This window comes from Oncorhynchus kisutch, linkage group LG12 (genome assembly GCF_002021735.2).
Source record: "Oncorhynchus kisutch isolate 150728-3 linkage group LG12, Okis_V2, whole genome shotgun sequence".
Lineage (NCBI taxonomy): Eukaryota > Metazoa > Chordata > Actinopteri > Salmoniformes > Salmonidae > Oncorhynchus > Oncorhynchus kisutch.
Window position 1 is genome coordinate 53,114,614 of NC_034185.2, and position 24,748 is coordinate 53,139,361.

The window sequence follows — 24,748 nt, forward strand, 5'->3', positions numbered from 1 at the left end:
ATAATAACCTAAAACACTGGAGTTGCTTACTAAGAAGACATTGAATGTTACCGAGTGGCCTGTGTAACAGAGTTAGTTATGTTTCCACATGACATGGCAGAAATATGTATGATGTTTAGGTATTCCTATTGGTTGGTTGAATTCACAAATCAATAAGGTGCTATGCCATTGGTCATGCTTACAGATAGGTGGAGATGGCAAACGTTAATGCTTCCCAGTCGATTGACATGCAAGCGGTAGGTCACTTTCTGAAATACTGTATTCTATTTTCATATTTACAAGGTGTACGCGTTCATCATGTACATGTCCGTGTGTGTGTATATACAGTTGAAGTCGGAAGTTTACATACTTAGGTTGGAGTCATTAAAACTTATTTTTCAACCACTCCACAAATTCCTTGTTAACAAACTATTCTTTTGGCAAGTCGGTTAGGACATCTACTTTGTGCATGACAAGTAATTTTCCCAACAATTGTTTACAGACGGAGTGAATTATAAGTGAAATAATCTATCACAATTCCAGTGGTTCAGAAGTTTACATACACTAAGTTGACTGTGCCTTTAAACAGCTTGTAAAATTCAATAAAATTATGTCATGGCTTTAGAAGCTTCTGATAGGCTAATTTACATCATTTATCAGAAGCTTCGAAAGCCTCTAGCCACAAAATTAAGGAAATTAGAAGGGGGTGGAAAAAGCAGAAAATGGCCTTTGCAAATAAATTCATAAAAAATCCTACAATGTGATTTTCAGGATTTTTTTCTTCTCATTGTCTGTCATAGTTGAAGTGTACCTATGATGAAAATTACAGGCCTCATCTTTTTAAGTGGGAGAACTTGCACAATTGGTGGCTGACTAAATACTTTTTTGCCCCACCGTACATGGGTTCCTTGAGTGGCGCAGCGGTCTAAAGGCACTGCATCACTACAGACCTGGATTTGATCCCAGGGTGTATCACAACTTGGCCTTGATCGGGAGTCCCATAGGACGGCGTTCAATTCGTCCGGGTTAGGGGGGGGTCAAATACTTTATAGGACAAACTTCGTCAGTATAGGCAACCGAAATTAATAATTATTGTATGTATGACGAATTTTGGCAAACATATTTATTTATAGACTAATACACTTGAAGCAAATAGACAAACTGAAAACTGCAGACATTACTGTTATTACTATTACTGCCGCGATCAAACCGGCATAAAAAATAAATGAGTCAGCCAATAGCTTATTTTTTTGTGAACAAAATGTGCGATTCACACTCCGACCTGTGAAAGGCAGTAACACAGTGTCTAGTCTGCCGGAAAACCACACACAAAAAAAGTAAACAGTGATCAAGTACAGTTTCCAGGTTAGCGTTGTTGTTTGGGGATTTATTAACACCCTGGAACTCAATGACTCATTTAACTGCACAATATCACACACTTACCACGTGTAGTATTTAATTCGCATTGGAGACAATACGTTTTCAATAGATGTTATTTAGGTAACGCTAGCTAGATACTAACGTTAGATAACTGTATGGTTTTTCACACTCAAATAGCCTCCATCATGGAGGTGCTAGCGAATGCAGCCGTGGCAGAGGTCTGTAAACTCGTAGACGACGACTATGCAGTGTTTCGTTTGGAAATAACTCAAAGTCAGAAAGAAAACAGGACATTGCGGAGGAAACTACAGCTTCTGGAACTGAAGATGGCACGGGAGCGCGTCCTCGCCAGTCGTCCCAGTAGTGTCAAGATCCTCGACCGATACAGAGGAATGGCAAGAGGTACATTTAGCAGAAGGCCAAGGCTGTAAATATATGCTTGTCGCCTCCTGCACATGTGTTCAGTTGTGTGTGAGCGGTCCAGCTGCGACATCATCGCTCAGAGAGGTCATCCCTTTGAGTCTCCATGCTGCCACCTACCTATATGTAAATCAATATCTCAGTGCAGTGCATCTCTCAGGAAAGGTGGTGGTTTCGAAAGGAGTGGACATTTAGAAAGGAACCGTATAAGGAGATGTGGGGTTTTCGAAAGGTGCCACTCAATACGTCATTTGGGTTATCGGACGTTAGTCATGGTCTGCAGAGATGACAGCAAGGATTTGGAGTTAATCAAAAATATATATATATTGTGAGCTGTGTCTTTGAACGTTACCTACCGGTAGCCATGTTAAGTTAGGCTAAGTTTTTCGTAAATGTAGATAGCGTTAGATACTATCATTAAAAATTATTTATAAAGCCCTTCTTACATCAGCTGATATCTCAAAGGGCTGTAAAGAAACCCAGCCTAAAACCCCAAATGGCAAACAATGCAGGTGTAGAAGTACAGTGGCTAGGAAAAACTCCCTAGAAAGGCCAGAACCTATGAAGAAACCTAGAGGAACCAGGCTATGAGGGGTGGCCAGTCCTCTTCTGGCTGTGCTGGGTAGCGATTATAATAGAACATGGTCATAGATGACCAGCAGGGTCAAATAATAATAATCACAGTGTTTGTCGAGGGTGGAACAGGTCAGCACCTCAGGAGTAAATGTCAGTTGGCTTTTCATAGCCGATCATCCAGAGTATCTCTACCGCTCCTGCTGTCCCTAGAGAGTTGAAAACAGCAGGTCTGGGACAGGTAGCACATGCGGTGAACAGGTCAGGGTTCCATAGCCGCAGGCAGAACAGTTGAAACTGGAGCAGCAGCATGGACAGGGGACAGCAAGGAGTCATCAGGCCGGGTAGTCCTGAGACATGGTCCTAGGGCTCATGTCCTCTGAGAAAGAAAGGAAGAGAGAGAGATTTAGAGAGAGCATACTTACATTTACACAGGACACCGGATAAGACAGGAGAAATACTCCAGATAACAGACACCCTAGCCCCAGACACAAACTACTGTAGCATAAATACTGGAGGTTGAGACAGGAGGGGTCAGGAGACACTGTGGCCCCATCCGATGATACCCCCGGACAGGGCCAAACAGGGAGGATATAACCCCACCCACTTTGCCAAAGCACAGCCCCCACACCACTAGAGGGATATCTTCGACCACCAACTTACCATCCTGAGACAAGGCCGAGTATAGCCCACAAAGATCTCCGCCAAGGGGGGGTGCCAACCCGTACAGGAAGACAACATCAGTGACTCAACCCACTCAAGTGACGCACCCCTCCTAGGCACCAGTAAGCCAGTGACTCAGCCCCTGTAATAGGGTTAGAGGCAGAGAATCGCAGTGGAGAGAGGGGAACCGGCCAGGCAGAGACAGCAAGGGCGGTTCGTTCCTCCAGTTCCTTTCCGTTCACCTTCACACTCCTGGGACAGACTACACTCAATCATGGGACCTACTGAAGAGACAAGTCTTCAATAAAGACTTTAAGGTTGAGACAGAATCTGCGTCTCTCACATGGGTAGGCAGACCATTCCATAAAAATTGAGCTCTATAGGAGAAAGCCATGCTTCCAGCTGTTAGCTTAGAAATTCTAGGGACAGTAAGGAGGCCTGCGTCTTGTGACCGTAGCGTACGTGTAGGTATGTACGGCAGGACCAAATCGGAAAGATAGGTAGGAGCAAGCCCATGTAATGCTTTGTAGGTTAGCAGTAAAACCTTGAAATCAGCCCTTGCTTTGACAGGAAGCCAGTGTAGAGAGGCTAGCACTGGAGTAATATGATTTTTTAAAAATGGTTTGCTACCTTAACTTATAAAGAAGTTAAGGTAGCAAACCAATGCATTTTTTATTATTGAATATTGTGTTACCTTACATCCTTGCCAATTCTAGGCAGTATCAATAGTGTACAATATAGCATTGATAGTAGCTAACCTAACCATCTCTTTTCCCCCAATCACTCTCAGGTGAAGGAAATCTCACTGGAGGCTACAGGAGCTTTGTGAAGCCAGCGGGACACAATACATGGAGCGATGACCAACCAATCACTGTTGATGAGGGGAGTAGAACCTCAATCCAGCACGTTATCATGATAGAGGTTAGTGTAACAGTATTACATCAAAATTACAGTACATCAAATGTGGCCAGTTTATTTCAGAAAGGCTCCACTCAGATATTCACTTCCTTACATGTAACATCCTCATTTATCTGCCAGAGGAGCTTGTGAGACTTCCTTACTACATTGTTATCCAATTAAACTCATGTACCGGTAATAACCTCCTTTCTTCTTGTGTCAGTCTGCAGATACAGAGGCTGCAGGTCCTGGAGGATTGTCTCTGGTCAAGCTTGAGAGTTCTGAAGGAGAGGAGGACCCACGGCACAGCAGAGACATTCCTACTGGAGCAGCTGGCGCGCCCCCTGTAGCCATGGAGGACCCCGCTACCCTCACAGTGCAGCCCAGGACCCGATGCAGAATCACGGAGGTCAATGGAACGCCGAACGCCGTCCTCAAGTCAGAGACCGACACCGAGACTTTAACGGGGCTGGGACAACTTGACTCTCCTCCTGCTCGCTCAGAGTATTTACTTTATGGTAACATGAGCCTGAGGACGGTTCTGCCCCTCCAGGACACATGTGACGTGTTACAGACTCAGAATGACCCGTCCTGTTCATATGTTACGGAGACAGAGATGATACCTGGTGACATGCCATTGGTTTTGGACACACAGACTAATCCAATGAGAGGGGACTGGAACCGGTACAGTAGTAGTGTATACTCTGAAGGGTGCCTAGATAAGAAAGGGGAGGATCTGGTCATAGATGAGGTCACTGTGAAAGTGGAGGGTGACCCTCCTCTGACATGGAATGCAGACCAGACTCACTTAGAAGGTCACTCGCAGGGCAACACCAGTGACTTCTTAGACTACAGGGAAAGCTTACAGACAAATCGAAATGTTGCGACCCACTCCCCTTTACACCCAGTGTCCACATCGATGGCACCTTTCGATTCACACGGCCACGTCCTTTTCGATCAGGAATTGAACTCAAACGACAGGGCTAGAGCGCAGGCTCAGGAAGGGGAAGCAACATCAGACAATAGTAAAGAGGAACAGTTCCTCTGCATGTTCTGTCACAAAGGCTTCAGCTGCCCCCAGAAGGTGGAGATCCACCAGAGGGTCCATACAGGGGAGAAATCCTTCAGCTGTACCCAGTGTCACATGCACTTCGCCAAGGCTGGCAACCTGAAGAGGCACCATATGGTCCACACAGGGGAGAAACCGTTTAGCTGTAGCCAGTGTCACATGCGCTTCGCCCAGGCTGGTGACCTGAAGAGACACCAGCGCGTCCACACAGGGGAGAAACCCTTCAGCTGTAGCCAGTGTCACATGCGTTTCACCCAGACTGGTGACCTGAAGAGGCACCAGAGGGTCCACATGGGAGAGAGGCCGTTTGCCAGTACGCACTGTGGGAAGAGGTCCTCAGAGAGGAGCTACTTCAGGATGCACCAGCAGATAAACCATTCCACTCTATAACATAGAAAGTAACCATTCCACGCGATAACTTCTGACATTTAGATCAAACCCTGATTTAAAGACAAATATACATTTTCATTCTTGTAAGCAGAATATATCCACATATGCATTTAGAATAACGAGAGTAACAGATTTCAATGTTGAATATTCCTGGGTAAAATATTGCATCCAGACATTGTGTGGAACACCTTCCTAATATTGAGGTGTCGAAAGCATTCCACCGCATGCTGGCCAATGTTGACTTGCTTACCACAGTTGTGTCAAGTTGGCTGGATGTCCTTTAGGTGTTGGACCATTCTTGATACACATGTAAATTGTTGAGCGAGAAAAACCCAGCAACGTTGCAGTTTTTGACACACGGTGTGCCTTGCACCTACTACCATACCCCGTTCAAAAGGCACAGAATTTTTTTTTGTCTTGCCCATTCACCCTCTAAATGGCACACATACACAATCCATGTCTCAGTTGTCTCGAGGCTTAAAAATCATTCTTTAACCTGTCTCCTCCCCTTTTTCTACACTGATTTTTAAGTAGATTTAACAAGTGACATCAATAAGGGATCTTAGCTTTCACCTGGTCAGTCGGTCATGGAAAGTACACTAATGTTTTGTACACAGTGTATATCCACCATGATGGGCTTCACAGCAACAGTAAACAGGTCTAGACAGGAGAGATGCTTGTTCAAACTTTAGAACGTCAGTTGATTGCTATAGCGCCCTCTTGAGACAATCAGTGTAATTTTGTAAATGCCAGGGCCCGGTTTCCCAAAATGGTTCTGAAGATGACAAGGAAGAGAGTGGAGAAGAGAAAGATGCCCGTCACCTTTATTAATTCAGCCACTTACTTAGATAACTAGCAAGATAAGCTTAGGCAAATTGTGTTGCTGCATTTTGTAAACGCTGATGTAAACACAGATCTAAAATGCTTATTGTAATCTCTGTCAAATGCAAGATTGACTTTAAGCAAAACATTAGGAAATGTCACTGGCTACATTCTTTCTGTGATAAACATTAGAAAGACTATGGCCATACATCTCTTTTGCAAAAAAAATAAATTAATTTATTTGTGTGGCTGCCAGTCAAATAGCTTTGCACTTCTGTTGTCATCTGATGAAAATGAAGCTATTTTCTCCCGAATGTATTTATTGTGAAGGGAAACTATAGTTGCACATCCCTGATCACTCTATTGAAGCCAAAAAACACTGACTTTCAATATAAAACGCGACCGTTTTCTCTGGGTGAAGCCAGAGACAGCAGTGGGGTCAAACTGTAGAACACAGTTTCTACATTTGAATATAGACATGTATTTTTTCTAACAAAACTACACTACACTTTATCTCTGGAACCCTCAGGATGACAAATCAGATCAAGTTTACAGAGTTTTTTTTTAACTTTCGAGGTGAATGTATCAAACCAGTTGCCGTGATGTGTTTTGTTGTGTTTTTCTGTAATAGCTACTGTAAATTGGACACTGCAGTAAGATTAACAAGAATTTAAGCTTGCCCATATAAGACATGTCCCGGAAAGTTGGCTGTTGTATACAATGTTTTCTAGTCACATTATCGCATATTGAGCAACAACCGTCCTGGTTTAGGGACACCGATCCCATAGAGGTTTAAGTAGCTACAAATATAAAAATGTATTTAAAAACTGCAAAGAAATAGTTAATACGGTATTGGTAAACCATTCTGTGGCTGTTTCCAAATACCCCAGTATACACGGTTTACCTCCCAAGCCTAGTTCTTAAATGTTTCTACACTCGCACCGAGTGCATAAGGCATATACTGTAAAACGCCGAAAAGGTCTTATGTATTGTGTTTGTACTGTGTAAGCTATAATGATGTTCACAAATGCCTATTTCATTACCTCCATTCAGTACTTCATTTTTTTTCAAGACAGGATGCATCAGAATATGAATGCAGATTTGTAGTTTTTAATTTTTTTTCACCTTTATTTAACCAGGTAGGCAAATTGAGAACAAGTTCTCATTTACAATTGCGACCTGGCCAAGATAAAGCAAAGCAGTTCGACACATACAACACAGAGTTATACATGGAGTAAAACAAACATGCAGTCAATAATACAGTAGAAAAATAAGTCTATATACAATGTGAGCAAATGAGGTGAGATAAGGGAGGTAAGGGCAAAAAAAGGCCATGGTGGCGAAGTAAATACAATATAGCAAGTAAAACACTGGAATGGTAGATTTGCAGTGGAAGAATGTGAAAAGTAGAGAAATAATGGGGTGAAAATTAGCAAAATAAATAAATACAGTAGGGGGAGAGGTAGTTGTTTGGGCTAAATTATAGATGGGCTATGTACAGGTGCAGTAATCTGTGAGCTGCTCTGACAGCTGGTGCTTAAAGCTAGTGAGTGAGATAAGTGTTTCCAGTTTCAGAGATTTTTGTAGCTCGTTCCAGTCATTGGCAGCAGAGAACTGGAAGGAGAGGCGGCCAAAGGAAGAATTGGTTTTGAGGGTGCTGCTATGGTGACCAGCAAGCTGAGATAAGGGGGGACTTTACCTAGCAGGGTCTTGTAGATGACGTGGAGCCAGTGGGTTTGGCGACGAGTATGAAGCGAGGGCCAGCCAACGAGAGCGTACAGGTCGCAGTGGTGGGTAGTATATGGGGCTTTGGTGACAAAACAGATGGCACTGAGGGTATTGTGATAAACTGATAAACCCTAAACTAGGGTATTGGAGGCTATTTTGTAATTGACATCGCCAAAGTCGAGGATCGGTAGGATTGTCAGTTTTACAAGGGTATGTTTGGCAGCATGAGTGAAGGATGCTTTGTTTGCGAAATAGGAAGCCAATTCTAGATTTAACTTTGGATTGGAGATGTTTCATGTGAGTCTGGAAGGAGAGTTTACAGTCTAACCAGACACCTATATATTTGTAGTTGTCCACATATTCTAAGTCAGAACCGTCCAGAGTAGTGATGTTGGACGGGCGGGCAGGTGCAGGCAGCGATCGGTTGAAGAGCATGCATTTAGTTTGACTTGTATTTAAGAGAAATTTGAGGCCACGGAAGGAGAGTTGTATGGCATTGAAGTTCGTCTGGAGGGTTGTTAACACAGTGTCCAAAGAAGGGCCAGATGTATACAGAATGGTGTCGCCTGTGTAGAGGTGGATCAGAGACTCACCAGCAGCAAGAGCGACATCATTAATGTGTACAGAGAAAAGAGTCAGCCTGAGAATTGAACCCTGTGGCACCCCCATAGAGACTGCCATAGGTCCGGACAACAGGCCCTCCGATTTGACACACTGAACTCTATCTGAGAAGTAGTTGGTGAACCAGGCGAGGCAGTCATTTGCGAAACCAAGGCTATTGAGTCTGCCGATAAGAATGCGTTGATTGACAGAGTCGAAAGCCTTGGCCAGGTCGATGAAGATGGCTGCACAGTACAGACTTTTATCAATGGCGGTTATGATATCTTTTAGGACCTTGAGCGTGGCTGAGGTGCACCCATGACCAGCTCGGAAACCAGATTGCATAGTGGAGAAGGTATGGTAGGATTCAAAATGGTTGGTGATCTGTTTATTAACTTGGCTTTCGAAGATTTTAGAAAGGCAGGACAGGATGGATATAGGTCTATAACAGTTTGGGTCTAGAGTGTCTCCCCCTTTGAAAAGGGGGATGACGGCGGCAGCTTTCCAATTTTTGGGGATCTCAGACGATACGAAAGAGAGGTTGAACAGGCTAGTAATAGGGGTTGAAACAATTGTGGCGGATCATTTTAGAAAGATAGGGTCTAGAACGTCTAGCCCAGCTGATTTGTAGGGGTCCAGATTTCGCATCTCTTTCAGAACATCAGCTATCTGGATTTGGGTGAAGAAGAAGTGGGGGAGGCTTGGGCAAGTTGCTGTGGGGGGTGCAGAGCTGTTGGCCACGGTAGGGGTAGCTAGGTGGAAAGCATGGCCAGCCGTAGAAAAATGCTTCTTGAAATTCTCAATTATCGTAGATTTATCGGTGGTGACAGTGTTTCCTAGCCTCAGTGCAGTGGGAAGCTGGGAGGTGCTCTTATTCTCCATGGACTTCAGTGTCCCAGAACTTTTTGCAGTTACATCCTGCTACAGGATGCAAATTTCTGTTTGAAAAAGCTAGCCTTTGCTTTCCTAACTGCCTGTGTATATTGGTTCCTAACTTCCCTGAAAAGTTGCATATCGCGGGGGCTATTCGATGCTAATGCAGTACATCACAGGATGTTTTTGTGCTGGTCAAAGGCAGTCAAGTCTGGAGTGAACCACGGGCTATATCTGTTCTTAGTTCTCCATTTTTTTGAATGGGGCATACTTATTTAAGATGATGAGGAAAACACTTTTAAAGAGCAACCAGACATCCTCTACTGACGGAATGAGGTCAATATCCTTCCAGGATACCTGGGCCAGTTCGATTAGAAAGGCCTGCTCGCTGAAGTGTTTTAGGGAGCGTTTGACAGTGATGAGGGGTGGTAGTTTGACCGCGGACCAATTATGGACGCAGGCAGTGATCACTGAGATCCTGGTTGAAGATAGCAGAGGTGTATTTAGAGAGCAGGTTGGTCAGGATGATCTCTGTGAGGGTGCCCATGTTTACGGATTTAGGGTTGTAATTTGTGTGAGATTGAGGGCATCTAGCTTAGAATGTAGGATGGCCGGGGTGTTGAGCATATTGTCTTGATTGTCATTCGGGATATGATTTCTCTGCCGTTGTTATCATGGATTCACATACAGAACTGATGTCCTCTCCCAATGAACTACAGATTGCTGTCATCTTGCTGTTCTCCTGTTTAAATGCCTAGGGAATGGTTTCATAGAAGGTCTAGGTGGCAGGTAGCCTAGTGGTTAGAGTGTTGGACTAGTATCCGAAAGGTTGCAAGATCAAATCCCCAAGCTGACAAGCTAAAAATCTGTCATTCTGCCCCTGAACAATGCAGTTAACCCACTGTTCCTAGGCCGTCATTGAAAATAAGAATTTGTTCTTTATTCCTAGTTAAATAAAGGCAAAATAAAAAGGCCTGCCTCAGTTACCTCCATGGTTACCCCACCAATACAGGCAAGGTCAGGGTGGGTGTTCACCACAAGAGGTACCTAGCCTTATAACACAGCACACAATCCCAACAACACCCAAACAATGGCTAGAGGTCAAGGAGGGAGCTGAAAGACTTGCTTCTATTTCTTAAAGTAGGGGTCGCAACATAAATGTATAATTATTTAATTAACTACTGGAATTTATTTGGCCAAGTGCAACTGCGCTCTCTACTTAGCAGCGATCTCTCAGTTTGGTAGCTGCACGAGTATTAGAGGGAGATGCCGGTGTGCTTCGCAGTTTACCGATCTTTTTTCTGCAGTTTTGTTGAAGATCCCTCCGCGACCCACACCCTGCAGCGCTGTCGTTTAAGCCACTGACTTGTTATTCCCAGTCGCCATCACTGACCGCTGTCATGAAATGGACTCATGCTAGAACTCACAAGTTCTGACTGAGCTCAATCGTCATGAAACGCAAATACAGTAATGACTTTTTGTCTCTTTCATACAAACTTTGAGGAATACCGAGGAGCGCCCACAATATGTTTTGTGTGGGGAAGTGCATAGTAATGAGTCTCTCAAAACGAACAAATTAATAGAATGACACGTACTGACCAAACATCCAGGCACAACATGACGGTAAACCCAGGGAGTTCTTTCAGAATAGGGCAGAATGCTTCAGGAAACAGTTCTTCGAAAGTGGAAAAGTAAGTCAACTAGCAAGGCATTGTCATTTAATTTATGCATAAATAAGGGAGTACTCTCTCTCATAGTAGATGTGAGTTTCTCTTTCAAAAAAATTCTCTGGCCTTGTAACGTTACACAGCTAACGTAAACTCACCCCACTCCGTAGAAATGTGCGCAACCACAATATTCAAACGAGGCTAATGGGACTGTGTTGACTTCAAAATCGGGGGTGTGAATTTCTTTTCAAGCGTTGATCGACATGGTAATGGCTCTATAGTATTGGAGAGAAGTTGAAAAAACACCCTCTGTTACATCGTGACGTGTCATGTCGTAACGTACAGCACGCATAAAGCAACTATTTCTGTCTTACAATCTCTCTCCACCAGGTGTAGCACTTCTCTCGTCGTTTTAAAACAATAATTGGACAGTGATGGGGGTAAGGGGGAATACCTAGTCATTTTTTGCATCATCACCGCAAGCGATCATGACTCTCAAAGCCGCTGTTTACTTCTAAGATCACTTTAGCACTGCCCTAAAAACCCGATTCAAATTCGACACGAACCTTCAAATAGGTATGTAATGACACATTATATAAAGTCTTTATAGTGTTTTATTTAAATTTTAGAGGCGATAAGTTGGACAGATCGGGTGGAAAAAAAAGCAATTTTCCTACACATCTCTCCTTTTCACTATCACGCATTAGTTTTGCTTCCCCACCTGCCATTTTTAAAAAGACCCGACGGGGCTCATTGTCTGCTTGAATTATGCAGAAACGGGCAGCGTGGGGGTCATGTAATTGATTCTGTTGGAAAGGGGAGAAATTGTGCTTTACAATGGTATTGACATTACAGTTGATCTGGAAGTATTACGTTTTTGGGCCGCTACAATAAGGTCAATTGTACGGACCAAGGTGATGTACAAAAGTGAGTGAGTTTACATTAATAGTTAACGTTAGCCAAAGCAAGCTAACTAACTACTGAGCGTGCAACCCTAAGAAACAGTACAGATGAAGATTAAAAATCATCAGGCATACAGTACATTTTACTGTAGACATTATTGTTAAACAAGTCTAGATTGGAACTGTTGCTGTTAAAATACAAGTAATAATTGATTGAAGCAAGAGGCTTTTTGAGGCAAACACTCACACAGTTCTGGGTTGCTCATCTGCAGCATTAAGCGGTCTCCTGCCTGACTGAGAAAGCAGTAGATGTTCTGATCCAGTTTGGCACCACATACCTATGCAAGTCAGGGTTCTCAAGTACAGAAACAGTGCCAATGCTGAGCATGACCTCAGTGTTGCACTGTGAAAAACTGAGTCCAGAATAAACCTACTTGTTGAAAACTTCAACCAGCCACACACACCTCTCATTATGACTGTGTATGTAGGTGTTTTCTGGTCTACATCTGTGTGATGTGATCAATCAGTTTATTCCAGTTCAGAATAGAAAAATAAGTATTTTAAACAGCAACAGTTCCAACCTAGACGTTCTATCAACAATAATTTCTACAGTAAGATGTACAGTAGGCCTGACATTTATCTGTACTGTTACTTAGGGTTGCACGTTCAAAAAGCCTGTGTGTGTGTGTGTTCTGTTATACATCTGTGTGATGTGATCAATCCTTTTATTCCAGTTCCAAATGAAATCATTTATTGTATTTAACAGCAACAGTTCCAACCTAGACAGGTATGTAAGAGTGTTTTGAAATGGGGAAAAATAAACATGAAAAGATATTTATGGGTATTTCATTGTTTGTTTATGTATATATTGCATGTTTGTTAGGCATAAAGGCAGTTAAATGTACCGATATGTATGTATAGTTGCATATTTTCCTAAGCTTGGGTCCCAGGAAAACACAGAATTTCTCATTTGGGTCCCAAGCTGAAAAAGTTTTAAGAACCCCTGCTCTAGTGTCATTGTGTTACAACGTGAGGGGATGAGCATGAGCATTAGGACGGACGCTGACAAGCTGTACGCCTTCCCCACATTTGGGAACTGCTTCACTGAGGCAAACTATGTGAAGAGGCACCAGACCGTTCTCACCAAGGCCCTTCAAGTGAAGAGCTTCTCCTTCCTGAGTAGCCTTATCAGACATAGGAGTGTCCACACTGGGGAGAAATCGTAGCAGTGTGGCTTGAGATGTACACAAGGGATATCTGGGAACCATTCTTTACCTGACATATTATGGTTATCATGTACAGTGTCTTGGGGTACAGTAAGAGTTTTTTGGATTACTAAGTCCCTCAGTTGAACATCTGGGTATGCTCACATGACTTGTTGTTTGAGGTGCTGGCATTAAAGTGTAACATTACATTTCCCGATCTGCGTTTGGTTTTGCCTGTGTTCTATTCATAACAACATAATGTTCCTATTTTTTTGTATTATCATTTTACATAATCAGGTGGTCTGGAGGTGAAAGAAATGCACACCTATTTAGGTGAGGTGCTGGCTAGCTGAAAAGGAGAGTCTCAGATGCAATAATTTAATTTAATGTAATCCGTTACATTATTGATTACAATTTGACAGGTAACTAACTTTTTGATTACCCAAACTCAGTAGTGTAATCTAATTATATTCAGTTACTTTTAAATTACTTTCCCCTTAAGAGTCATTAGAAGAAAACAAAAATGTATGCTACCAATTGCAGGATAAATCAATGTTAAAGTTTACATAGCTGGCCATATATAGTTACCTTTTACTTTATTGTTTGGTTATGTAGGCTTCTTCTAACCTATCGCTTTATACTACATATAATAAATACGATTAAATAGTATCTTTACATTTAAAACCCAAAGTCTATCAAAATTCCAGTCATTCCAATAAATGTTATACCCCTTGATCTTGAAGGATAGGACTTGGAAATATGGAAGTATAGATTAGCCAAATTGTTTTACCTGAGCATAACCTCAACTAAGGATTTATTAGCAAGCCCTACTATGTTGTTTGATTTTGTGTCATGGAGGACTGATTGGGCTCATTGATTCGAGTTGAAAAATAAATGTTGCGCTCATGGAATGGCATGCTGAGAGCTACTGAAAATGGCTATTTACATGTGAAAAATGGATGCCATGTGCTGCATTTGCTATAGGTCTAGCTCTGTTTACCTTTTTGTTGGTGACACTTTGATATCTTGATAACATGCAGGGGAAATCCACAGATGAAACAATAACAAATTGTCGCCCGCCTCTGTAATCTGATTACAATATTTTTTGCTGGTAAAGTAAAATATTACAGCTACCGTTTTTTTTTTAAATCCGTTACTTCCCAACCCTGGTTATATAGCAAATGTGCCTACTCTGGTCTTGGCACATGCGCTCTTGCCAACAAACTCGGAGATGCAGTGCGCGTAGGCAACCTTCATTATGAGATTATTATGGATATGAGCGATATTATTTGCCAAACGGCAGCCAAGCATCGATCATCATGTCACCAGAATAAGACCCTTGATATTTATTGGAAAGGTGCATCAAGCTCATCACTTTGCACCTTCACCACCCTGTGAAATTCATCATAATGTATTTAATCTGTAACAACATAAACTGCATGCACTGAGTCGTAGTGGGAGGACCACACAACATATCATAGCATGACTCAAAAGTTTACTTCGAAGTTATGGTTAATATAGCAATATTTGCGTATGAATGCGTTTCCACCGCCATTTCTTGCATAATACATTTTACCGATACAGAAAGATCCAAACATGTCGAATGAATCAATTGTCTATGTCATTTATATAAAAAATAAAAAAAACATCAGCCTGTCGTAACGTTTTGCCTGCGTCAGGTAATTGATGCGCATGAAATGGTTGTATGGAAACGTGGTTAGTTACGGAAATTGTTCTAAACAAGTCTGCTCTGAAGGATACTGATCGTGAAATGTTTTATGTGTAATGTAATAAACAGTACCGTTTTTCAAAGAACATCATCCCGCATACCCTTTTCATTTAGCCACACTATTTGAGCTGTGACGCCAACCAATTGAGCGCAATAGTAATGGCGTCTTTTTGTATGCACTAACGGAGGCTAACTCCGCCATGGCTCTTTGGCCAAAGCCTATGGGGAAATTAATGATTTTTTGTTGTTGATAATATCACCGAAAATAAGGTCTGTGGTAAACACAGTTTCAGGAGAATTTATAAGTTTTGTTCTATGAGATAATCTTCATCAGCTAACCATACTTGTGAATTTGGAAGCATTTATATAATCAAAACAACCACATAAAGGCTTCATAATTCATAAAGGTCATGTTAACTGACTGATATTATCTCATTGAACAAAATGTGAAGGATCTCCTAACGAAGAAGAGGTAGAAAATGCTAAATCATCTGTGGTTTTTAGGACTACAAGCTCGCAAGGTCTACGCCTATAAAATCCTTTCTCTAACCTCCATTCTGCCAGTAAGAACATGCAAGAAAAAGGCTGTGACCTCGGGAATTTCCCTTCAAAATAAAAGTCCTGCAATGAAGATGGTTAAACATTTATAATGGTTGAAATTCGTAAAATTTTATGAGAAAATGTTAGCAGACTTAGAATTGTGTTTAATAATATCAAGTAAGGAAAAAAGTGAATCGCCATAATTGCATAAATAATGTCATAGCATTGACATTATTGTTAACAGCATTAAAGGTAATGATTACTAGATAGTTATTATGTTAATTGCCTGTACCACCTAAAAGGTAGGCTCCATTCTACTCAGAAGCACTTCTACTTTCCAAATCCACTGAGTTTACAACGCTAGGAGCATCACTGCTCATTTTGCAGCCAAAGTCTGGCCTATCGGTTTAAATGCAGTAGGATTTTCATATTGAACATACATATTGCATTGTACTACACTATGAAACAAAGATAAATGACAAAGAATGATAGTAAAAAAGCTTTGGAGCACCTTAAATGAAATTTCGGCAAAAAGGCATACTCAGCTCAATCATTCATTAAATCAGATGGCTCATTCACCACAAACCCCACTGATATTGCAAACTAATTTAATGATTTTTTTCCATTGGCAAGATTAGCAAACTTAAGCATGACATGCCAGCAACAAATGCTGACACTACACATCCAAGTATATATGACCAAACTATGAAGGACAACCATTGTAATTTTGAATTCTGTAAAGTGAGTGTGGAAGAGGTGAAAATATTATTATTGTTGTTATTGTTGTCTATCAACAATGACAAGCCACCCAGGTCTGACAACTTGGATGGAAAATTACTGAGGATAAAAGGGGACAATATTACAACTCATCTTTGCCATATCTGAAATTGAAGCCTACTAGAATGTGTGTGTCTTCAGGCCTGGAGGGAAGCTAAAGTCATTCCGCTACCTAAGAATAGTAAAGCCCCCTTTACTGGCTCATATAGCCGAGCAATCAGCCTGTTACCAACCCTTAGTAAACTTTTAGAAAAAATTGTGTTTGACCAGATACAATGCTATTTTACAGTAAACAAATTTACAACAGACTTTCAGCATGCTTATAGGGAAGGACATTCAATAAGCACAGCACTTACAGAAATGACTGATGATTGGCTGAGAGAAAATTATGATAAAGAGATTGTGGGAGCTGTTTTGTTAGATTTCAGTGTATCTTTTTACATTATCGATCATAGTCTGCTGCTGGAAAAACATATGTGTTATGGCCCTACACCCCCTGCTATATTGTGGATAGAGTTACCTGTCTAACAGAACGCAGAGGGTGTTCTTTAATGGAAGCCTCTCAAACATAATCCAGGTAGAATTCACCGATTGAAACGCCACTAGCGCGCACCACCGCTAACTAGCTAGACATTTCACATCGGCTACACATGTAAATCTCTCCTGGCCCAAAGTGGAGGAGATATTGACTTCATCACTACTTGTCTTTGTGAGAGGTTTTGACATGTTGAATGTACTGAGCTGTCTGTTTGAACTACTTGCACACAGCTTGGACAAACATGCATACCCCGCAAGACATGCCACCAGAGGTCTCTTCACAGTCCTCAAGTTCAAAACAGACTATGGGAGGCACACAGTACTACATAGAGCCATGACTCGATGGAACTCTATCCCACATCAAACCATGTGTTTGATGTATTTGATAACATTCCACTCCAGCCTTAACATGAGCCCGTCCTCCCCAATTAAGGTGCCTTAACCTCCTGTGGTACAGTCCAATAAATGATAGGATTACACACACAAAAAACATTGTTGACCATTTAGGCTTTAAAAAATAAAACAAATAAATCACATAGAAATACTTTAAATTATTCTTTCTATGATAACTAGTATAAAATATATAGATAATTGTGGACATTTTCCATTGTTTTGGCACAATTATTCATTTGCAAAGTGTACAGGACTCTTATTCAGAAGAATTCCAAAAATCCGTGACTCGGAAGTACTTAGTTCTTCTTGCCTGTGTCACAGTTTCTGGACCAGAGTTTTGTATTGCCTTTGGTCGGACTTTTGCCCAAACCCCAGTGTCCGATTACAATTTCTACGTTAGCGTTTTTAAATTCGCGTTGGAGATAGGACTTGGTTGATAGATGTTATTTAGGCAACGCTAGCTAGCTGCTTACAATGGCTAACTGTATGGTTTTCCACACTCAAATAGCCTCCGTCATGGAGGTGCTAGCGAATGCAGCCGTGTCAGAGATCTGTAAACTCGTAGACGACGACTATGCAGTGTTTCGTTTGGAAATTTCTCAAAGCCAGAAAGAAAACAGGACATTGCGGAGGAAACTACAGCTACTGGAACTGAAGATGGCACGAGAGCGCGCAGAGAGGACAATGAGAGAGCGCGTCCTCGCAAGTCGTCCAAGAAGTGTCAAGATTCTCGACCAGTACAGAGGAATAGCAAGAGGTACATTTAGCAGAAGGCCAAGACTGCCAGGCTTAGCGCCCTGTTCCCCTCAGCGCACGTGTGGATTTACATGTGTTAAGTACATATGGTTGCCCAAAATTGGGTGTTGGTCAGTTTTTGGATTGCATGGAGTAATTCCCCTTATTCCTTTGTTCAAGATAACTAAGACACTATCATATTTTAACCAGATTCTTGATTTACAACATTTCCTATTATTTACTAATTGAAAACAATATAATGCATGGAACATAATCAATCGATCTATAAATAGTATATCAAGAAGTTATGAGAAGTGTTACCTTACATAAAATGTCAAAACTGTTAATAGTGTACCTAACCACCTCTATTCCCCCAATCACTCTCAGGTGAAGGACATCTCACTGGAGGCCACAGAAGCTTTGTGAAGCCAGCTGGACACAATACATGGAGAGATGAACAACCAATCACAGTTGATGAAGGGAGTAGAACCTCAACCCAGCACATTATCATAATAGAGGTTAGTATAATAGTATTGCATAAAATGTTTTTGTTACTTTGTAAATCAAATGTGGCCTGTTTATTTCTGAAAGGCTCCTCTTCAGCTATTCACTTGCTTACAGTGGATTTGGAAAGTATTTAGATCCCGTTTCTTCTACATTTTGTTACGTTAGTCTTATTCTGAAATTGTTTAAAATCATTTTTTCCCCATCATCAATCTACACACAATACCCCATAATTGTATAGAAAAAACATAATTTTTTATTTTTCTCTCAATGTCTAAAAAATAAACTGAGATATCAGATTTACGTAAGTATTCAGACCCTTTACTCAGTACTTTGTTGAAGCACCTTTGGCATTACAGCCTCGAGTCTTCTTGGGTATGACACTACAAGCTTGGCACACCTGTATTTGGAGAGTTTCTCCCATTCTTCTCTGCAGATCCTCTCAAGCTCTGTCAGGTTAGATGGGGATTGTTGCTGCACAGCTATTTTCAGGTCTCTCCAGAGATGTTCAATATGGTTCAAGTCCAGGCTCTGGCTGGGCCACTCAAGGATATTTAGAGACTTGTCCCGAAGCCACTCCTGTGTTGTCTTGGCTGTGTGCTTAGGGTCGTTGTCCTGTTGGAAGGTGAACCTTCGCCCCAGTCTGAGGTCCTGAGCAGGTTTTCATCAATTATCTCAATGTACTTTGCTCCGTTCATCTTTCCCTCAATCCTGACTATTCTCCCAGTTCCTGCCGCTGAGAAACATCCCCACAGCATGATTCTGCAACCAACATGCTTCACCATAGGGATGGTATTAACCAGGTGATGAGCGGTGCCTGGTTTCCTCCAGGCACCGCAGGCCAAAGTTCAGTCTTGGTTCCATCAGACCTGGGAATCTTGTTTCTCATGGTCTGAGAGTCCTTTAGGTGCCTTTTGTCAAACTCCAAGCGGGCGGTCCATGCGCCTTTTACTAAGGAGTGGCTTCCGTCTGGCCACTCTACCATAAAGGCCTGATTGGTGGAGTGCTACAGAGATTGTTGTCCTTCTGGAAGGTTCTCCCATCTCCACAGAGGAACTCTGGAGCTCTGTCACAGGGACCACCGGGTTCTTGGTCACCTCCCTGACCACGGCCCTTCTCGCTCGATTGCACGGTTTGGCTGGGTGGCCAGCTCTAGGAAGAGCCTTGGTGGTTACAAACTTCTTCCATTTAAGAATGATTCAGGCCACTGTGTTCTTGGGGACCTTCAATGCTGCAAAATTGTTTTGGCATCCTTCCCCAGATACGTGCCTTGACAATCCTGTCTCAGCGCTCTACGGACAATTCCTTCAACCTCATTGCTTGGTTTTTGCTCTGGCATGCACTGTCAACTGTGGAACCTTATATAGACAGGTGAGTGCCTTTCCAAATCATGTCCAATCAATTGAATTTACCAAGTGGACTCCAATTAAGTTGTAAAAACATCTCAAGGATGATCAGTGGAACCAGGATGCACCTGCCCTCAATTGCTTTATAGAAAAATAACATATAATATTAATCAATAATATTTCTGTTTTATTTTTAATACATTTGCAAAAATGTCTAAACCTGTTTTCACTTAGTCATTATGGAGTTTTGTGAGTAGATTGAGGAATTTAGAATAAGGCTCGAACAACAAAGTGAAGGTGTCTGAATACTTTTGGAATACACTGTACCTCTACATCTTCATTTATCTCGTGAGACTTCCCTATGACATTGTTATTCAACTCATGTACCGGTAATAACCTTCTCTTTTCTTGTGTTAGTCTGCAGATGCAGAGGCTGCAGGTCCTGGGGTTAAGCAGGAGATGTCTGAAGGAGAAGAGAACCCACGGCACAGCAGAGACAGCCAGACTGCAGCGGCTGGAGCGCCCCCTGTAACCACGGAGGACCCCACCACCGCCCCAGCGCAGCCCAGCAGCATCACGGAGGTCAGTGGAACGTCGAACACCATCTTCAAGACAGAGACATGCCCCAAGACTTCAATGGTGCTGGGGCGACTGGGCTGTCCTGCTCCCCACTCAGAGTATTTACTTCACGGTAACCTGACGACGGTTCTGTCCCATCAGGACTCCGGTGACGTGTTACAGACTGTCAATGATCCGTCCTGTTCATACGCTACAGAGACACAGATGATACCTGGTGACATGCCTGTGGGCTTAGATACACAGACTAATCCAATGAGAGGGGACTGGAACCAGTACAGTAGTAGTGTATACTCTGAAGGGCACCTAGATAAGAAAGGGGAGGGTCTGGTCGTAGATGAGGTGACTGTGAAAGTGGAGGATGACGTTCCTCTGACATGGAATGCAGACCAGACTCACTTAGGAGAAGGACACTCGCAGGGCAACAGCAGTGATTTCTTAGACTACAGGGAAAGCTTAGAGACCAATCTAAATGTTGGGACCCACTCCCCTTTACATGCGTTCAGGGATTGCGACCCAGTGTCCACGTCAATGGGGTCTTCCGATTCACACAGCCATGTCCTTTTCGATCAGGTATTGAATTCAAACGACAGGGTCAGAGCCCAGGCTCGGGGAGGGGGAGCAACATCAGGCAAAAGTAAAGAGAAACGGTTCCTCTGCATGTTCTGTAACAAAGGCTTCAGCTGCCCCCAGAAGGTGGAGATCCACCAGAGGGTCCACACAGGTGAGAAACCCTACAGCTGTACCCAATGTCACATTCGCTTCGCCCAGGCTGGTGACCTGAAGAGGCACCAGAGGGTCCACACAGGGGAGAAACCCTTCAGCTGTACCCAGTGTAACATGCGCTTTGCCCATGCTGGCAACCTGAAGAGACACCAGAGGGTCCATACAGGGGAGAAATGATACAGCTGAGCCCAGTGTGAGAAGAGATTCTACCGCCAGCAGCCAGCTGAAGATGCACCTGAAGGTCCACACAGGAGAAAGGTGGTTCGCACTGCAGCAAGGGGTTCTTAGAGAGGAGCTACCTCAGGATACACCAGCAGAAAACCATTCCATTGAAAGTAACCATTCCAACTCGATTGCTTCTGACGTTTAGATCAAACCCTGCATTAAAGACAGATGAATTGTCAATAGATCCACAGTTGCATTTGGAATTACTAGAGTAACATATTTCAGTGTTGAATATTCGCGAGGAATGTTGCTTCCAGACATTGTCAAATATACACTGAGTGTACAAAACATTAGGAACAACTGCTCTTTCCATGAATCCAGGTGAAACCTACAGTATGATCCCTTATTCATGACATTGGTTAACTCCACTTAAATCAGTGCAGATGAAGGGCAGGAGACAGGTTAAATAATATTTTTTGTTAAGCCTTGAGACAATTGGGACATTAATTGTGTATGTGTGCCATTCAGAGGGACAAAATATTTAAGTGCCTTTATACGGGGTATGTAAGTAAGTGCCAGGCACACTGGTTTGAGTGTGTCAAGAACTGCAACGCTGCTATTTCCCGTGTGTATCAAGAATGGTCCACCACCCGAAGGACATCCAGCCAACTTGACACAACTCTGGAAGCACTGGAGACCTTTGAGTCAATGCCCCAACGAATTGAGGATGTTCTGATGGCAAAAAGGGGTGTAACTCAATATTAGGAAGGTATTCCTAATGCCTTGCACACTCAGTGTATAAGGCATATATAAGCCTAACAAAATGTATTTGAACTGTGTAGGCCAGTGGTTCCCAACTCCAGTCCTCGAGTACCCCCAACAGCACACATTTTTGTTGTATCCCCAGACAAAAAACCAGCTGATTCAACTCATTAACTATGTTTCCGTTTGTCCAGAGGTTTTTCATTGACATTTAGAAAGTTTGTGTAGAAAATAGGTGTGACAGTTGTCTATTGCGGTGCGTTTCCATTGAACTGTCTTGTGTTGACCAAAAACAGCAGACGTAATGAGTACACATAAAAAAAAGTACCTGTCCAAAGTTTGGACACACCTACTCATTCAAAGTTTTTTTTTTTTTTTTTTTACTATTTTCTACATTGTAGAATAATAGTGAAGACATAAATGGAATCATATAGTAACCAAAAAAGTTAAACAAAACAAAATATATTTTAGATTGATCAAAGTAGCTACCCATGACAGCTTTGCTCACTCTGAAATATCACATTTATATAAGTATTCAGACCCTTCACTCAGTACTTTGTTGAAGCAGCTTTGGCAGAGATTACAGCCTCGAGTCGTTTTGGGTTTGACGCTACAAGCTTGGAACACCTGTATTTGGGGAATTTCTCCCATTCTTCTCTGCAGATCCTCTCAAGCTCTGTCGGGTTGGATGGGCAGTGTCGCTGCACAGCTATTTTCAGGTCTCTCCAGAATGTTAGATCGGATTCAAGTCCGGGCTCTGGCTGGGCCACTCAATGACATTCAGAGACTTGTAACGAAGCCACTCCTGCGTTGTCTTGGCTGTGTACTTAGGGTCGTTGTCCTGTTGGAAGGTGAACCTTCGCCCCAGTCTGAGGTCCTGAGCAGGTTTTCATCAAGGATCTCTCTGTACTTTGCTCTGTTCATCTTTCCCAGTCCCTGCCGCTGAAAACATCCCCACAGCATGATGCTGCCATCACCATGCTTCACCGTAGGGATGGAGCCAGGTTTCCTCCAAACGTGACGCTTGGCATTCAGGCCAAAGAGTTCCATCTTTGTTTCATCAGACCAGATAATCTTGTTTCTCATGGTCTGAGAGTCCTTTAGGTGCCTTTTGGCAAACTCCAAGCGGGCTGTCATGTGCCTTTCACTGAGGAGTGGCTTCCGTCTGGACAATCTACCATAAAGGCCTGATTGGTGGAGTGCTGCAGAGATGGTTGTCCTTCTGGAAGGTTCTCCCATCTCCACAGAGGAACTCTGAAACTCCTTTAGAGGCCCTTCTCCCTCGATTGCTCAGCTTGAGTCTTGGTGGTTCCAAACTTCTTCCATTTAAGAATGACGGAGCCCAATGTGTTCTTGGGAGACCTTCAATGCCGCAGAAATGTTTTTGTAACCTTCCCCAGATTGTTCCTTCAACCTCATGGCTTGGTTTTTGCTCTGACAGGCACTGTCAACTGTGGGACCTTATATAGACAGGTGTGTGCCTTTCCAAATCATGTCCAATCAATTGAATTTACCACAGGTGGACACCAATCAAGTTGTAGAAACATCTCAAGGATGATCAATGGAAACACCTGAGCCCAATTTTGAGTCTCATAGCAAAAGGTCTAAATACTTATATAAATAGAAATACAAATAATTTTGCAAAAATGTCTAAACCTGTTGTCGGTTTGTCATTATGGGGTATTGTGAGATCTGGTATCGTAAAAAATATATATTTTAGAATAAGCCAGTAACGTAACTGTAAAAAAATCAAGGGTTCTGAATACTTTCTGAAGGCACTGTATATAGCAACACCTCCCCCATAAGCATTTATGTCTCTTCTATGGATGTTATATCCTTGTAATTGCTACTGCTGTATCATCAAAGGAATTATCTAAGTGAGTCTCAGAAATTGCTAATATATGAATGCTATCTGATGTTAGCAAGTTATTGATTTCATTAACCTTATTTCTAAGGCTACATATAATAATGAGTCATTTCTTTCCTGGGTAGCCTCTCAGAGACAGACATAATATAGAAAAGAACAAAGTAAGAGAAAAAACAAACATTCAGCAGTCCATTAATCAGTTGTGTGTGTGTGTGTGTGTGTGTGTGTGTGTGTGTATGTGTGTGTGTTTGCTGCGGGTGGACAATAAGCTTGTCATAGTGGATGTAAGCAATGTACCCACACGCTTTGGCAGCTTTCATGGCCGGGTCAAGTAATTTTCTCTTCTGGCCCACAGCTTCAAAAAAAATGTGAAGAATTTTGAAGAGAATAATGGCCAATTGTTGGTTAATCCAGGTGTGGAAAGTTCTTAGACTTACCCGGAAAGGCTCAAAACTGCCAAAGGGGATTCTAACATGTATTGACTCAGGGGGTACCTACATACATATCTAATTATTATATATTAGTGTTTTATTTTTCCTACTGCTAGAATTTTTCTTCTACTTTGACAGAGTATTTTGTGTAGATCGTTGACATTTTTCTTTTCAATTTAATCAATTTTAATCCTACTTTGTAACACAACAAAATGTGGAGTAAGCCAAAGGGTATGAATACTTTCTGAAGGCACTGTAAATGAGGTTCCCAAATGCTTATTTCATAACTTCCATTCAACTACTTAATTTCTTTGCCAAGACACTTTTAATTAGAAAATTCATATAGTTTATCAAGCAGATTTGTAGTTTAGACGTGGTTTTCATATGGTGTATTTAAACTTGTTTATGTTTAATAAACACTAGACTTTCTAAGACTTTCATTGAGACTCTCTTTTGTATATTACATCTGATACCACCCTATTTTGCATATAC

General features: G+C 42.2%; 2 protein-coding genes across 18 annotated transcripts in view; one reads left to right on the top strand and one right to left on the bottom strand.

Moving 5' to 3' along the window:
• LOC109901251 (zinc finger protein 583-like) overlaps positions 1-24,748 on the top strand; it is an 880,650-nt gene that overhangs the window by 356,730 nt on the left and 499,172 nt on the right. For 2 of the 17 annotated variants that reach the window (XM_031836530.1, XM_020497285.2), the window contains exons 1-3: positions 17,446-17,901; positions 18,267-18,397; positions 20,147-20,311. The exons of 7 other annotated variants lie outside the window; for them this stretch is intronic. In XM_031836530.1, the coding sequence (XP_031692390.1) occupies positions 17,619-17,901; positions 18,267-18,397; positions 20,147-20,311 (579 nt within the window). In that variant the 5' untranslated portion in view covers positions 17,446-17,618. Of the gene's footprint in view, positions 1-844; positions 1,762-3,311; positions 3,363-3,805; positions 3,937-4,135; positions 6,805-17,445; positions 17,902-18,266; positions 18,398-20,146; positions 20,312-24,748 lie in introns of those variants that run through there. 8 more of the 17 variants (XM_031836519.1, XM_031836529.1, XM_031836541.1 and 5 more) reach the window with 7 other exon arrangements.
• The window catches only part of LOC109901169 (zinc finger protein 629-like), a 247,635-nt gene that overhangs the window by 70,113 nt on the left and 152,774 nt on the right, over positions 1-24,748 (bottom strand). The window lies entirely within an intron of this gene.